Below are 13591 nucleotides of genomic sequence, written 5' to 3' on the forward strand. Positions count from 1 at the left end.
AGAGCAAAAGATTCAGACCCACAGGAGACTTCAGCTGACAGAGGACAACTTCAGCAGGACATACTGGGACCGCTGGGACATCTGGGGCTCTGCTGACTCCACAAATGGAAAGAGAGTTTTCTGAAGAAGAACTCAGAGTGAAAGTTAGTGTGTGGGAGCGACACCACCTCCTGTCAGCCTGCTGCGAGCTCAGCTTCTCTCAGAGGACGACGGCCTTGATGTCAGAGGAAGACTTTCGCTGCCCCGCCTGCCATGACGTCAGGATTTTAGGATATTTCTAGGACTACTTAGATTTTGGGGAATTTCTGGACTTTAAGGATGTTTCTAGGATTATAGGATGTTCCCAGGATTTTGGACTTTTTTTCCCAAAGGATGTTTCTGGGCTTTTTTTCTAAGATTTTAGGGAGTTTCTATGATTTTAGGACATTTTTGTGAATGTAGGAAATTTCTAGGATTTTAGGACATTTTTAGGATTTTGGGGCATTTAGGATTTTAGGACATTTAGGGGCTTTTAGGGTGCTTCTAGGATTTTGGACACTTTTTTGGGATGTTCCTGGGCTTTTAGGATGTTTATGATTTTAGGAACATTGTATTATTTTACGACATTTCTGTGAATGCAGGACATTTCTTCGATTTTGCTATGTTTGTAGGATTTTAGGATACTGCTGACCCCACTAATGGAATAAGAGTTTTCTGAAAAACAACTCAAAAAGAAAGTAACTTTCTGAGGAGCGGCACCATCTCCTGTCTGCCTCTCAGAGGAAAATGGCTTCTCAGCTGGAGGAGGATTTCATCTGCCCTGCCTGCCACGACATCTTCAAAGATCCCGTCCTGCTGTCATGCAGCCACAGCCTCTGTAAAGCCTGTCTGCAGAGCTGGTGGACGGAGAGGCGAATCCAAGAATGTCCAGTTTGTCGGACAGTGTCTCAGTGTGGTGATCCACCTCGTAACTTGGCGTTGAAGAACTTGTGCGAGGCCTTTTTACGACAGCGAGGTCAAGGAGCCTCGTCAGTGACACACTGCCGTCTGCACTCTGAGAAACTCAAACTCTTCTGTCTGGACCACCAGCAGCCGGTGTGTGTCGTCTGCAGAGATGCCAAAATACACTCTGACCACAGGTTCAGCCCGGTGGATGAAGCTGCTCAGGTTCACAGAGAGGAGCTCCACAGATTTCTGAAGCTCTTACAGGACAAGTTAAGCGTTTTTAATGAAGTGAAAGTGCAGTTTGATCAAACAGCAGCTCACATGAAGGTCCAGGCCCGACGCACAGAGAGGCAGATTAAGGAGCAGTTTAAGAAGCTTCACCAGTTTCTGGAGGAGGAAGAGGAGGCCAGGATGGCTGCACTGAGGGAGGAAGAGGAGCAGAAGAGTCAGAGGATGAAGGAGGAGCTGGAGGCTCTGAGCAGAGAGATAGCAGCTCTTTCAGACACAGTCAGAGACACAGAGGACGAGCTGAGAGCCGAGGACGTCTCCTTCCTGCTCAACTACAAGGCTGCGGTGGACAGAGTCCAGCGGCGTCCCCTGCTGGAGGATCCACAGCTGCTCTCAGGAGCTCTGATCGATGAGGTCAAACACCTGGGCAACCTCACCTTCAACATCTGGAACAAGATGAAGGACATGGTCTCCTACAGTCCTGTGGTTCTGGACCCAAACACTGCTGGTACAGAACTGGTCCTGTCTGAAGATCTGACCAGAGTGAGACACGGAAAGATCCGGCAGCTTCCCGAGAACCCAGAGAGGTTTGCGTACTGGGACGCTGTCCTCGGCTCTGAGAGCTTCGACTCGGGGACACACAGCTGGGACGTGGAGGTCGGAGACAACAGAGACTGGGAGCTCGGGGTGCTGGCAGAGTCTGTGTGCAGGAAGGGGTTCTCAGGGTCGATGGTGTGGAGCGTGGACTTTAACGATGCAGGCTACAGAGCGTACTCCCCCACACACAAATACAGTCCACTCCCGGTCAGAGGGAAGCTCCACAGGATCCGAGTCCATCTGGACTGGGACGCAGGCACGTTGTCCTTTTCAGATCCTGACACCAACACACACGTACACACCTTCACACACACTTTCACTGAGAGACTGTCCCCGTACCTGTGCACCAGGAAGACGACCCCTCTGAGAATACTGCCTGCAAAGGTCTCTGTCACAGTGGACGGTTAAAGATCTGTTTTAGGCCAAGGGCCCCTCAGCTCAAACAGCAGCAGGACCCCCGACCACATGTACTGTAAAAAATTAACCCTTTGAAACCTGAGCATGCTGGCTTCCCTCCTTTCTAAAACATGCGAAGCAGTTACAAATTACCAGTTACAAGCAGATGTTCTGTTCTGAATTTTGCCACATAAACGAATAACTAAGTTAAAAAAACAACTAAATTGAACAAAATAAAAAGAGGAACTAACTGACTAAATAAATAAAAGAAAAAAATACAACTATACAAATAAAATACTAGCAACAATAATAATAATAATAATTATTATTATTATTCATTTATCATGTTTAAATAATAATAGTAATGATAATACTACTACTACTAATAACAACACAAGTAAAAAACAAAAGTATCACTGATCAAATAATTTTTATTATTAATTTAAGTTTTATTTGTTTATACTGCTATTTGTTGGACATTTACAGCCCAGTTGGTCATTGAAAAAAAAAAAGTTTTTTTTTTTTTTTTTTTTTTACCTTCATGGGTTAACAGTATTCTCCCAGTAAATAGAAAAATCTTTGCAGATTTTCATTTTGGATTTGTTTTATTACGGGCTGTGATTTGAAATGTGCCTTTTTACGAGTCAAATGGGAGCTCCTGAATGCAACATTTTTACAGCTCTGATTAATGAAGGCACCACTGTGAAGGTTAAATACAATACATCAGCAGTTCCGGTTATCGTCTGCAAAACAAAACTAGACAAATAAACTAATAAATGTTTCAGTGTGACATTAAACAATGGGTAGATGAAGAGGTTTGTAGTGATTACACATTTAAAAAATGCAATTTCATTTATAGATACCGTTATGAGGACAAGGTTTTACAAAAATGTTCATTTAGTATGTTCGAATTGTGCTTTTATTTTTTTGGGTCGATCGCCAGATTTCCGTCAGTATTCGGCTATCTCCGGAGAGTTTGACGAAGCGGAGAGTCCAATGGAAGCCTTCGTCTCAACCCGGGGGAAACAATCAAGTCCGATTTAGCTCAAAAATATCAGCCGATATCTTCTCATGGGATTATAAACTACATATTTCTGGAACAGTCGGCGTCTTCGGTTTTCACCGTTGTGTTTTAAACCCGCCGATTTTCCGTTAACGGCTCCCGTTCGGCCTTGTTTATACTGAGCAGGCAGCTCGGGTCGGCAGCAGGCCCGGTGGCTCCGGTGCAGCGAGTTTAACGGCCGCTTCGGGTCCGGAGAGAGTTTGTGCGGATCGGCCCTTTAGCTCACCAAGTAAGTGGACACACAGATACAACTCAGTGTCGGTTTACCGGCAGAAAAACGGTCTGTGTTCGAAGTTTGCGCGTGTTTAACGGCACGATGTCAGTTTGTAGTTATTGTTAGCTAGCTGTTAGCTCGGAGCTAGCAGTTTGCAGTGACGCTCCACAGTTTTGAGCTAATGCTAACGGCTAGCGTCAAAACTCGAGCTAACGGTAACACTAACTTAACGGGATGTGGTAAAACGTATTCGCTTAACACACGTCTCTCAATGTAGTTACACGGATATACGGCCTGATGTGTGGTGTGTTTTCATGTATTACCCTGCTAGCATCCTGACAGTGTTCAGAGCAGTAAGTTAGCGCCATTAGCTCGCTGCTAAGCTAGCCAACGTTAGCCTTGTTTTGTAAAACCAGCTGGCTGAGAAGAAGCACCACTAATTCTCACACTTCAACCAACGTTTATTTTGTACTATATTAACTAAGTAATAACATAAACCAAATGTTTACAATGATAAAAACATGCAGAATTTATTTTTTTTTTATCGTAAACATTCAGAGGACCATCTGTTGTGGACTAATATTTGTTTAATCCATAATAATATTGCATAAAGCTAAAAATCTGACTAATCATTATGACACTGGCTACTAAAACTGAAGAAGTGTCAATATGAGAAATGACATCCATGATGTCAATAAAAATAGTCTTATGTCTAGTCTTATCTTTAAGGTCCCATACTTTGCTCACTCTCAGGTTCATTCTTGTATTTTGGGTTTAAATTAGCACATTACTACATGCTTAAAAAAATTAGTTTTTCTTAAACCGTCCGCCTAAATATAATTGTAATCACCTTCTGTCTGACACTCACTGTTAGTGTCGTTTAAGACCTTTTTTTAAAAAAAAAGCCCTGTCTGCTTTGATTGAGGTTACTACATTAACCTGATAATAATTTAAATGGGATGTATACAAATGTACAGAATTATTTTGTTAGATCACAAATATTAAGAGGCCCATCTCTTGTGGACTAATATTTGATAATTTTTAATTCTGCAAGTAGTTCATCATCTGATCAACAATCATGACAAGGTTAATGTGAGAAATCATATCCATGATGTCAATATTTATATTCATATGAACTCATAACTATTATGCTTTTGGGGTTTTCCCTTTTCTTTATTGTTTTGTAAACCATCTTTGTGCATGCATTAAAAGGTCAGTATGAGACACATGATTTATTTATTAGAACAGTCAAGCATGTAAATCTATTATAGCAGATCCCAAAATACAAATATAATCCTGGAAATTAGGATAATGGGGCCTCTATTTCGGGTTTCAATTAGCAGGTGTTTTCATGCTTTAAAGTAAAAAAAAAACAAACAAGCACCAGTAATTTCCACACTTAGCTTACATTACTTTTCTTATATACTAACAAAGTAAAAATTTAAATTGATACAATGTAAAGAATTGTGTTAGATCATAAACATTACTAATATTTATTTAATTCATAATAACTCGTGCAGTTAAACATCTGGTCAAACGGTTAAAAAAAAAAGGTCAATATGAGGAATCACTTCCATGATGTCAATAAAAATGTTCTTATGAACCCTTAAATGTCCCATATTCAGCTCATTTTCAGGTTTATACTTGTATTTTGGGTTTAAATTAGAACAGGTTTAAATGCTTTAAAGTGAAAAAGCAGGATATTTTTCCTCAAACTGTCTGCCTGAATATAACTGTATTCACCTTCTGTTTGAAACCTGTTTCAGCATCTTTTAAGCCCTTTCTGAAGTGAACAGTTGTATTCTCTAGAGAAGATAAGATACATTTTTCTATAAAACATGCAACCTTATTTGAGTCCCCCATCCCATATGGCCTGCACGATCTCACTTTTTTCACCACACTAGTTGTTTAATAGACCATGTTATTATGGTTAATTCTATACAGTCTCATCCATTCTCTTCATCATTTTTTATTGTATTATACTTAACTCTGTTCGTTACATTTTACATGCATATTTATTTTTATTGTCTGTCGTTATTTGTAATGTAAATGAACTGTCATTTTGTGACTGTTGATTGTATATTTTGAAATAAAAAAGAAAAAAATGAATAAAATCCATAGCTTTATGCACTGGTTCTAAAATCTGCTGACACACAATGACGACACTAGATTTTCTTAGAAGATAAAGCTGCTTGAAGCATCTCTTAAAAACATACTCAGTCATTCCAAAGCAGGTCAGAACTGCGCAAGAATATTCAAAGTTTCAATATTTGGCTTTCAGTTGAAAATGTCTCTTTTTTAGGTCTTTTTTGTGCAAATACTTCTTAAGTCTTGGCCACACTTATTGCTAATTGAAATGTTCTCTTGAACTCCTAAATAATGTCCCTCTCTGCTCTCTTGTCTCCTTGTCTCAGAGAATATGACCCAGATGCAACAATGACATCCAGATTTGGTAAAACCTACAGCCGTAAGGGAGGAGAGGGCACGTCCAAGTTCGACGAGGTTCTGTCCACCAAGAGAGGCACCCTCAGCACCAAATGGGGGGCCACCACCTACAAGGCTAAGGTGGGCTCCAAGCGTGCCGGTGTGCCCAAAAACGACTCTGTCCTGGAGGTTTACAAGAGACCCCGTCCGTGCGGAGACGGCCTGGAGGATCCGTTCGGATTCGACAGTGATGAGGAGTCAAAGCCGGTGACGTCTCGCAGCGGAAACAAGCCGTCGCCCGCCAAGCCGGCCTCTGCAGAGCCTCCACAGGCGGAAAGGCCCGGTGTTTCTCTGGACACGGGGAGCAGGTCCAGCATCCAGGGGGGGTCTTTGACGGCCACTCGCGGGTCATCATGGCTGCCCAGTGACACGGCCCGGTTCTTCAACAGCAGCAGTGCTATCACAGGTAACACACAGAATTTCAGACCTTTGACCTCAGAGATCTGGACCAGCACCACTTCTGTACTTATTTACTATTTGGTTACTGCCTGTCCCTGATTGACAGTTTTTTAAAAAAACAAAACAACACAACAACAGTCATTGTGACGGCTTGTGTAGATTTATTTCGGCAATTTATTGATGGCTCTTTAAAGCACATCATAACCTCAGATACTCTTTTGGAAACAATTGTGCAGACAAACTCCTGCACTCTGTCTAACTTGCAACATAAATTTTATAAATTATATAAATTATAATACTATTATAACTAACTAATAATTATAACTTTATTAATATAGCATCTTTAAAAACGAAGTTTACAAAGTACTTTGACAAACACGAAAAAGAGGAGTTTCTTGCAGAGGTAACATGACTATTAGAGCCCAACAATAATGCCGAACTGAGACCAAACAAAAATTAATGTAGAATTAAACAATTGAGAAACAATTACCAAACAAAAACAACAATAACAACCCGTACCAAAAAGAGTTAATACACGTCAAAGAATATTAGCAGTAAACATGGGAATTCTAGCACTTATAGCAATTAAATGTGATTAAGGCAGAATAAAAGAATAATTGAAAAGACAAACCATAATAGATTAATTGAAATAGACAATTAAGATGTTTTAGCCACGAGACCTTCAACAGGACAAAAGTTTTGCCTGATAAAGTTACCGAAGTTTGTCTGCAAAGTGTCCCTACTCGGTCCTCTCCTGCGCACCTGTTGTGAAATAGATGTGTAAAGCATTCTTTTGTTCTTTTGGAAATAATAACATTTATTCTTACAGTGCACTCGCACAGTTAATAAAATATTAATCGCCATCATGAATTTAGCTCTTTGCAATTTAGTGATTGTCTCCAATATTGATGTTTAAAATATGTGGTCCACTCAGAAAACTCTGCTGAATATCAAATTAAACACTTCCTTAACTATCAGCCTCCACTTTTGAAGAGCTGTCATGCTGCTGCGCATGCACGCTGCAGCTGCAGCTTGTGAATAACTCTTCTGACTATTGCCCATGCAGACGGGCAAAACAAAAATCATCCGTTATCAACATCATCACCCTTTGTGGAAGTATTTTGGATTTAGGAGAGAACAAATCATATGCAGTGAAGAGTGCATGAGATTGTTTAAACTTGTTGAAACACCTTAAAAAATACCAAAGTCTGCAGTAGATGAGTGCGTTATGTTTCTGTACCGTTAACCTTCTTCCTCTTCCAGTGTCCACTCAGACATCATAAAATTGACGCTGCAGCGTGTAATTGAACTGTGAAAAAAATAATACAGTGGTGGAAACATATTAATATAAGATACACTGAATTTAGGTGAAGAAGAACCTTATTTTCTGTCTCATTTTGATGCAAAGATTTCACACCTTCATCATTTGTTGTTTGGAAGTATTTTGGATTTAGGAGAGAGTAAATATGCAAATAGTGCTTGAGACTGTGTCTGCGTTGTAAAGCAACACAACTGAAATACCCGAAAAAAACCACCAAAATCTGCAGTAGATGAGTTCATTACGTTACTGTACCGTTAATCTCCGTCCTTATCCAGTTTCAACTCAGACATCATGACGGTGACGCTGCAGTTTGTCATGAAAACATGACCGCTGTAAAAAATAAAAATACAAAACCTATTAATATGAGATGCACTGAATTTAGGTGAAGAAGAACTGTATTTTCAGTCTCATTTTCATGCAAAGATTTGTACATTAGCAGAAATGTAGCACGAGGTGAACGTTTTTTTTGTTATTTTAACAATGCAATAAAAATATTTTGTCCCTAAAAAAAATAATAATCATTTTAAGTAATTGTGATCTCAACACTGATCAAAATTATTGATGGAGGCATCCTCAGGCTCATGTTAAATTACATTTGGCACAAAACCAAAATCCTTTGTGGGGAAAAGTCACATTCATCTTGTGATGGTTTGCAGATGTTAAATGAATTCTGGGTGTTCAGATTACAAACTCAGTGACTTCTGTCAAACTAAACGCTCCTTTGGACTTTGCATTTGTCTCCATGTGAGTTCTTCTGAAAGTAAAGGTCAAAAAACTTGTCCAGTTTTCATTATCGGGCTTCGTTACACGCTGCGCATATATGAGGACTAATGTCGAGTTCGTTTACAATCACTTTTAGAAAAATCAACAAGTGCTCGTGGTTTCCACAAGTGTCATTTCTTCAGCTTTCATTTTTGAGTGAACAGCATCAGAGAAATGAGTTGAATTGTTTCTCTGCTCGCTGTCAGTGTTGTTGCTTTCAGCTCGACTCGCCCTCAGCTTTCCGTGACTGCTGCTGGCCACCTGCCAGAGACGCGAGCCACTCGAAGTGACTCTGAACAACAAGCTGTGCCTCAGTGAGCACGTCTGCTCACAGTGACGTCTCCACAGAGCCGAGCCATATTGAAGGGACGCCAGCGCGACACCGGAGTTCAACTGAAACACTGCCATGGCCATGTTGACTCAGTAAATATGACAAAATCCTTGGCCAAATAACTCCTCTGAAAAAGTGTGCTGACACTGTGGAGCTGACTGATGTTTGTGTTCAGGAAGATAGTGAGACGCTTCAGTTTTGAACAGGAAATTAAATAACATATACAGGGAAAATGCATTTTAACTCATGTGCGATGTGGCCCCTTCCCCCTTAAAATCAATCCACAAATTGTGCAAAGACGATCAAGAGAAATACATCAATTGATTCACAGACTTCATTTCTCAGTAGAAGTCATTGTACAGTGAATGTGTGCGGCCTGTGGGTTTCCACCATGAAACCTTTGAGTGTGAATTAAAAGTTTTATTTTGGTTCACCCGAATTTGTGCTTCAGAAGCTACAATTTTGAAGATCATTTGATCAAATTGAATTTATTTACAATGTTGTGCATTAATGGACACCCTGAGCAAATCCTCACGATTGAGGCCAGTCTGGTATTTTTTTACAGATTGGTTTAAGCTCCATCCCTTTTGTTCAGCAGCTTTAAAACACTGCTACAGATTTCTCATGTTCGGAGCTGTGAGTGACGGACAACACGTAACACACAGAAGCCAGCAAGTGTCGTTAGTAATACGTTGACTTGCGTCAGGGAGCTGTGTGAGCAGAGTTACACTATGTGAAAATAATCCTTTCCTACATTTTAGTGATATTTCAGGCATGACCTCTACTTCTCTGTCTTTGATTGGCCAGCACTTGTTGCCTTCTTTAGGTTAGGTTTAGGCACCACGTTTTGACAAGAATGGTCCTACTAGAAATGGAAAAGTCTTTTCTTTGCGTTTAGAAAAAAAAATCTGTGTTCATAAGATAACGCTGTGAAAACGAGCCTGGTGTAAAAATTAATAGTGTCTAAGATGCATCATGATGTGAACATCAATGATTCTGCATCACTGCATCTCTGCAGCAACCAGCGGCATATGGTAGCAAAGTTGCATTGAATTATGGGAGAATGGAGCTAGCTGACTGCTTGCATTTATTGATGAAAAAGTAGCCATTTGCATTAAAATAGACAATTGAAGGTTCAATTCATCGTGAAATTAAATGGAATCATTGACATGATAATAATTAAATTGTGACCGTTGAAGATGCACAGCTCTAGTTGTCTGCATGCCAGGCCAGCTGGTGGTGTCACTTTGTAATGACACACCACAGAAGAAGACCACGAGCCTACATGAAGAGCGGCCGTGACATCACCGTTCTCACATCGCCAGTTTACTCTGTGGCGTTTTCAAAAGATAACACTCTGGAACCTAGTGTAAAAAAAGTTTGCGTTTCCATGCCCCCAAAACGCTATTGTCATGTGAACGAAAGGCCAAACCACAACAAAAGTTTAACGCTTTATGCAAGAACTGTTGCCGTGTAAACGGCCCCTCAGGTGCCACAAACCTCTGTTACAGCCGGTGTGTCTTTGAGCACGATTCGAAAAACCTTCTTGCTCTGTCGCGATCTCACCTGGGTACCTGAGATGATGAAAAGCATGAAACACAGTGTAACCAGTGATCAGGGTTCACCATTTTACACATTAAGGACGGAGACTGCTGCTGATGCTTTGGAGGAGCTGACACAAAGAGTGAAACGTCCTCTGTCATCCTTTGTGAGTCTTATTATTCGTTCGCCAAATAAGGGCTGAAGAGCAAAGAAGGAGTGAAATGGCCTACTTTCTGGTTTTGCTACGCTTCAACAACACAGCCCTTAAAAAAACCCACAAGCTCATTTCCAGAGCAGATACAGATATTCTTTGATGTTACACTGTGAAACAATTTCCTGTCTTTGCTCAGAGTAACGAGTCCGGTATTGTCACCCGTCTGTTATCCGTGAAGACAGAGATGGCCACAGGGTGCAAATTATAAGAGTGAGTGTGTTGTCCTGGCAGAGGGGTCCAGACCCTCTTGATTTCCTTGAAGACACAAATCAACTGGTGAATGAGTTAAACGTGAAACTCTGCAGCAGCTCCGTGTGTGTGTGTGTGTGTGTGTGTGTGTGTGAGAGAGAGAGAGAGAGAGAGAGAGAGAGAGAGAGAGAGAGAGAGAGAGAGAGAGAGAGAGAGAGAGAGAGAGAGAGAGAGAGAGAGAGAGAGAGAGAGAGAGAGAGAGAGAGAGAGAGAGAGAGAGAGAGAGAGAGAGAGAGAGAGAGAGAGAGAGAGAGAGAGAGAGAGAGAGAGAGAGAGAGAGAGAGAGAGAGAGAGAGAGACACCTGTTTTCACTGTGTAAAGGTGCTTTTTTAAAATGGTGCAATCTTTATGCACACAGTCGTATTGCAGCGTGTAAAGTTACCCAGAAGTGTTGTTGTAGCAGAAAGTATGCTGGAGGCTGTAACTCGTCACTGTGTAGTGTGAATAAATGTAGCTGCTTTAAAATGTGAACAGATTGAGAACTTTTGGGTTTGACACACATGTAAAAGAAGATTGCACTGAATTAAACGGCATACATGATCATTCTGCAAATTAATCTAAAGCCTATTTCCTTCTCAGTTTATTGTGTTGCTTATTGCTGCCTCGTGTTTTTGAAAGAAATCAAGTGAATTTGCTCAGGTTTCAAAGGGTTAAAACCTGTGATAGTTGTTTTTTTGTATTTTATTTTATTTTATTAGCCAAGCAATTAATCAATAAATAAAAAAAAATGCTAAACAGATGAATTGATAATGACAGTATTAATTAGTTGCCATTATAGTAGATATTAAGATAGAGTTTACAGGGATGTTTTCAGTTAACTGTTAGTCAGTGAATATTCTAGACCAGTCATGATATTGTTCCACAGGTTTGTTTTTCTACTCTTCAGTTTACTGCGCTGTTAAAACTCACTGAGTCAATTTTCCCCCAAAAATTAACCATTAAGTTACCAGTAATGTCGTCAGGCTGTGGAAAGCAAAATGAACCAAAACTGACATCGCTGAACTAAATTAAGTCCAATAGTAGACACTGTCCAAATAATTTGAATATAGCGCTAAAAAAGTGTAAAGTTTCCTTGTTTAGTGAACATAAAAACAAACATTTGATGCCGCCAGTCGATGATATATGACGGGACCGACTCTGAGTGTGTGTCTTCTTCTTTCTCGTAGGAAAGTCCCAGGCGAGCTCGGCGCCGTCAGATAACCAGCACAGCTACTCCTGGTACCAAAACGCTTCAGAGAGCGATAAGAAGCCGCTTGCGCAGACCACTGCCCTGAAGACAGGGTCCAAGGCAGAGTCCACCTATGACTCCTGGGACGCCATCATGGGTCTTCGTCCGCCCTCACCCAGCCAGGAACCTCGTAACCCCGCCCCCACGCTCTCCTGGGCTACAGCGGGCGTCACTGCGGGCAGGTTAGACCTCGGGAGGAGCCGGCACGAGAAGCCCCCCTCTCCCCCTCGGCTCCAGAGCCCCAGCGAGAGCGAGGACCTCGGAGGGGACACAGACTTCTTAGTGGAGACGTCAGACTACTCCCAGACCTCCTCCCAGACCTCCTCCTCCTCCTCCTCCTCCTCCTCACTTGTAAGAAACTCGAACTGTCGGACTTACAGGAGGCCCAACAAACAGGGCAAAGCCTCAGACTCTAGCAGCTTCACCTGCGCTTCTGCCACAGATCTCCCCAAATCCACATCTGACAGCAGTAATAAGACGACAGGTGGAGGAGGGGGACGGGGCAGGACGAGAGACTACACGGTGCTGCACCCGTCCTCTGTGTCCAAGTGTAACGTCACCATCCAGGACAGAGGTGTGGAGGAGTTCAGCACTGATGCAGCACCCTCAGGTGGGAGCGGCGGCGCCGGGTCCGGCAGCTCCGCAGAGCTGGGAGAGGTGGGATGGCAGCGCAAGAAGACGGAACAACAAAACACAAGGTAGAACAACACCTGAAAACAGTGTTTTAACCCTTTGAAACCTAAGCAGAGTGGCTTGATTTCTTTGAAAAAAAAAACATGAGAAGGCGGCAATGGGCAACTTGAGAAGTGACCCCAGAAATTATTAAGAAATTAGTAAAAGGTTAAAAAAAGCCTTAAATTTAACAAAAAAAGGAATTATTAATTAAGGAATTAAAAAAAGGAGTTAATTCTGCTGGGCCTAAAACTTAACACCTGCTCTCATCTACCCCACGAGTGACAAACTGCTGCAGAGGAGCTACTTTTTAATCTGTCAGATATGTCATACTTACCGATGCTGGTTCAGCTAGTTTACATATAATCAAAGCTCTAAGCTCGTACACCAGTCTGGACCGGCAGAACCAGAAATCGACCCAACTGTAAACATAAACATTGTAGAAATATTGTAAATAGCAGCAGCTTCCATCTCAGTCTGAGCAGAGGAGTCCGAGTGCAGACACCTGACTGTTGACTAAAGAAGGAAAAAGACGTTAAAAGTTTCTTCTCTGCAGCTACTTTCTGAACGGTTCACCGTGAAACTAGATGAAGAGGGAACAATCAGTGAAGCAAACGGCTTGAACAGGATTTGTAAAGAGGAACGTTTCTGCTCACAGACACACGGACCGCTTTTCATTTCACGCGTGTTACATCTTTCACATGTTTTCAGCTCTGCGTGTGAGGCTGCAGGTAAAAGCACTGATTCATTTTGTCCTTCACTGTCACATATCTGTCTGTTATGCTTGATCCCCTTTTTTGCCCATGAAAATAAATACTCAGTAATTTTATTTTTGTGACGCATCAAAGTGAGACTGTCACAGGACGTCTGCTGAATATTTTTAGGTGCTGCAAGAAACAAATTTTAATTAAGTTTTCCTTCATTACCTGTGTTGGAATTAACAGATTAGTTTCCTCAACAGTCTCGT

At 41.5% G+C, this 13591-nt stretch overlaps 2 protein-coding genes across 2 annotated transcripts in view; both read left to right on the top strand.

The window, feature by feature from the left end:
• On the top strand, positions 1 to 2598 carry LOC121958580 (E3 ubiquitin-protein ligase TRIM35). Its single transcript, XM_042507594.2, has one exon. It carries the CDS (start codon positions 766 to 768, stop codon positions 2155 to 2157), a length of 1392 nt encoding a protein of 463 aa, XP_042363528.2. The 5' UTR covers positions 1 to 765; the 3' UTR covers positions 2158 to 2598.
• A 79-nt stretch (positions 2599 to 2677) lies between these two features.
• The window catches only part of LOC121958579 (wings apart-like protein homolog), a 37115-nt gene continuing 26201 nt past the window's right edge, over positions 2678 to 13591 (top strand). The window contains exons 1-3 of the mRNA XM_088069727.1: positions 2678 to 3437; positions 5837 to 6312; positions 11891 to 12650. Of these exons, the coding sequence (XP_087925853.1) occupies positions 5859 to 6312; positions 11891 to 12650 (1214 nt within the window). The 5' untranslated portion in view covers positions 2678 to 3437; positions 5837 to 5858. The remainder of the gene's footprint in view (positions 3438 to 5836; positions 6313 to 11890; positions 12651 to 13591) is intronic.

Source organism: Plectropomus leopardus, chromosome 19 (genome assembly GCF_026936395.1).
Source record: "Plectropomus leopardus strain MGB_pleo_1.0 chromosome 19, ASM2693639v1, whole genome shotgun sequence".
Lineage (NCBI taxonomy): Eukaryota > Metazoa > Chordata > Actinopteri > Perciformes > Serranidae > Plectropomus > Plectropomus leopardus.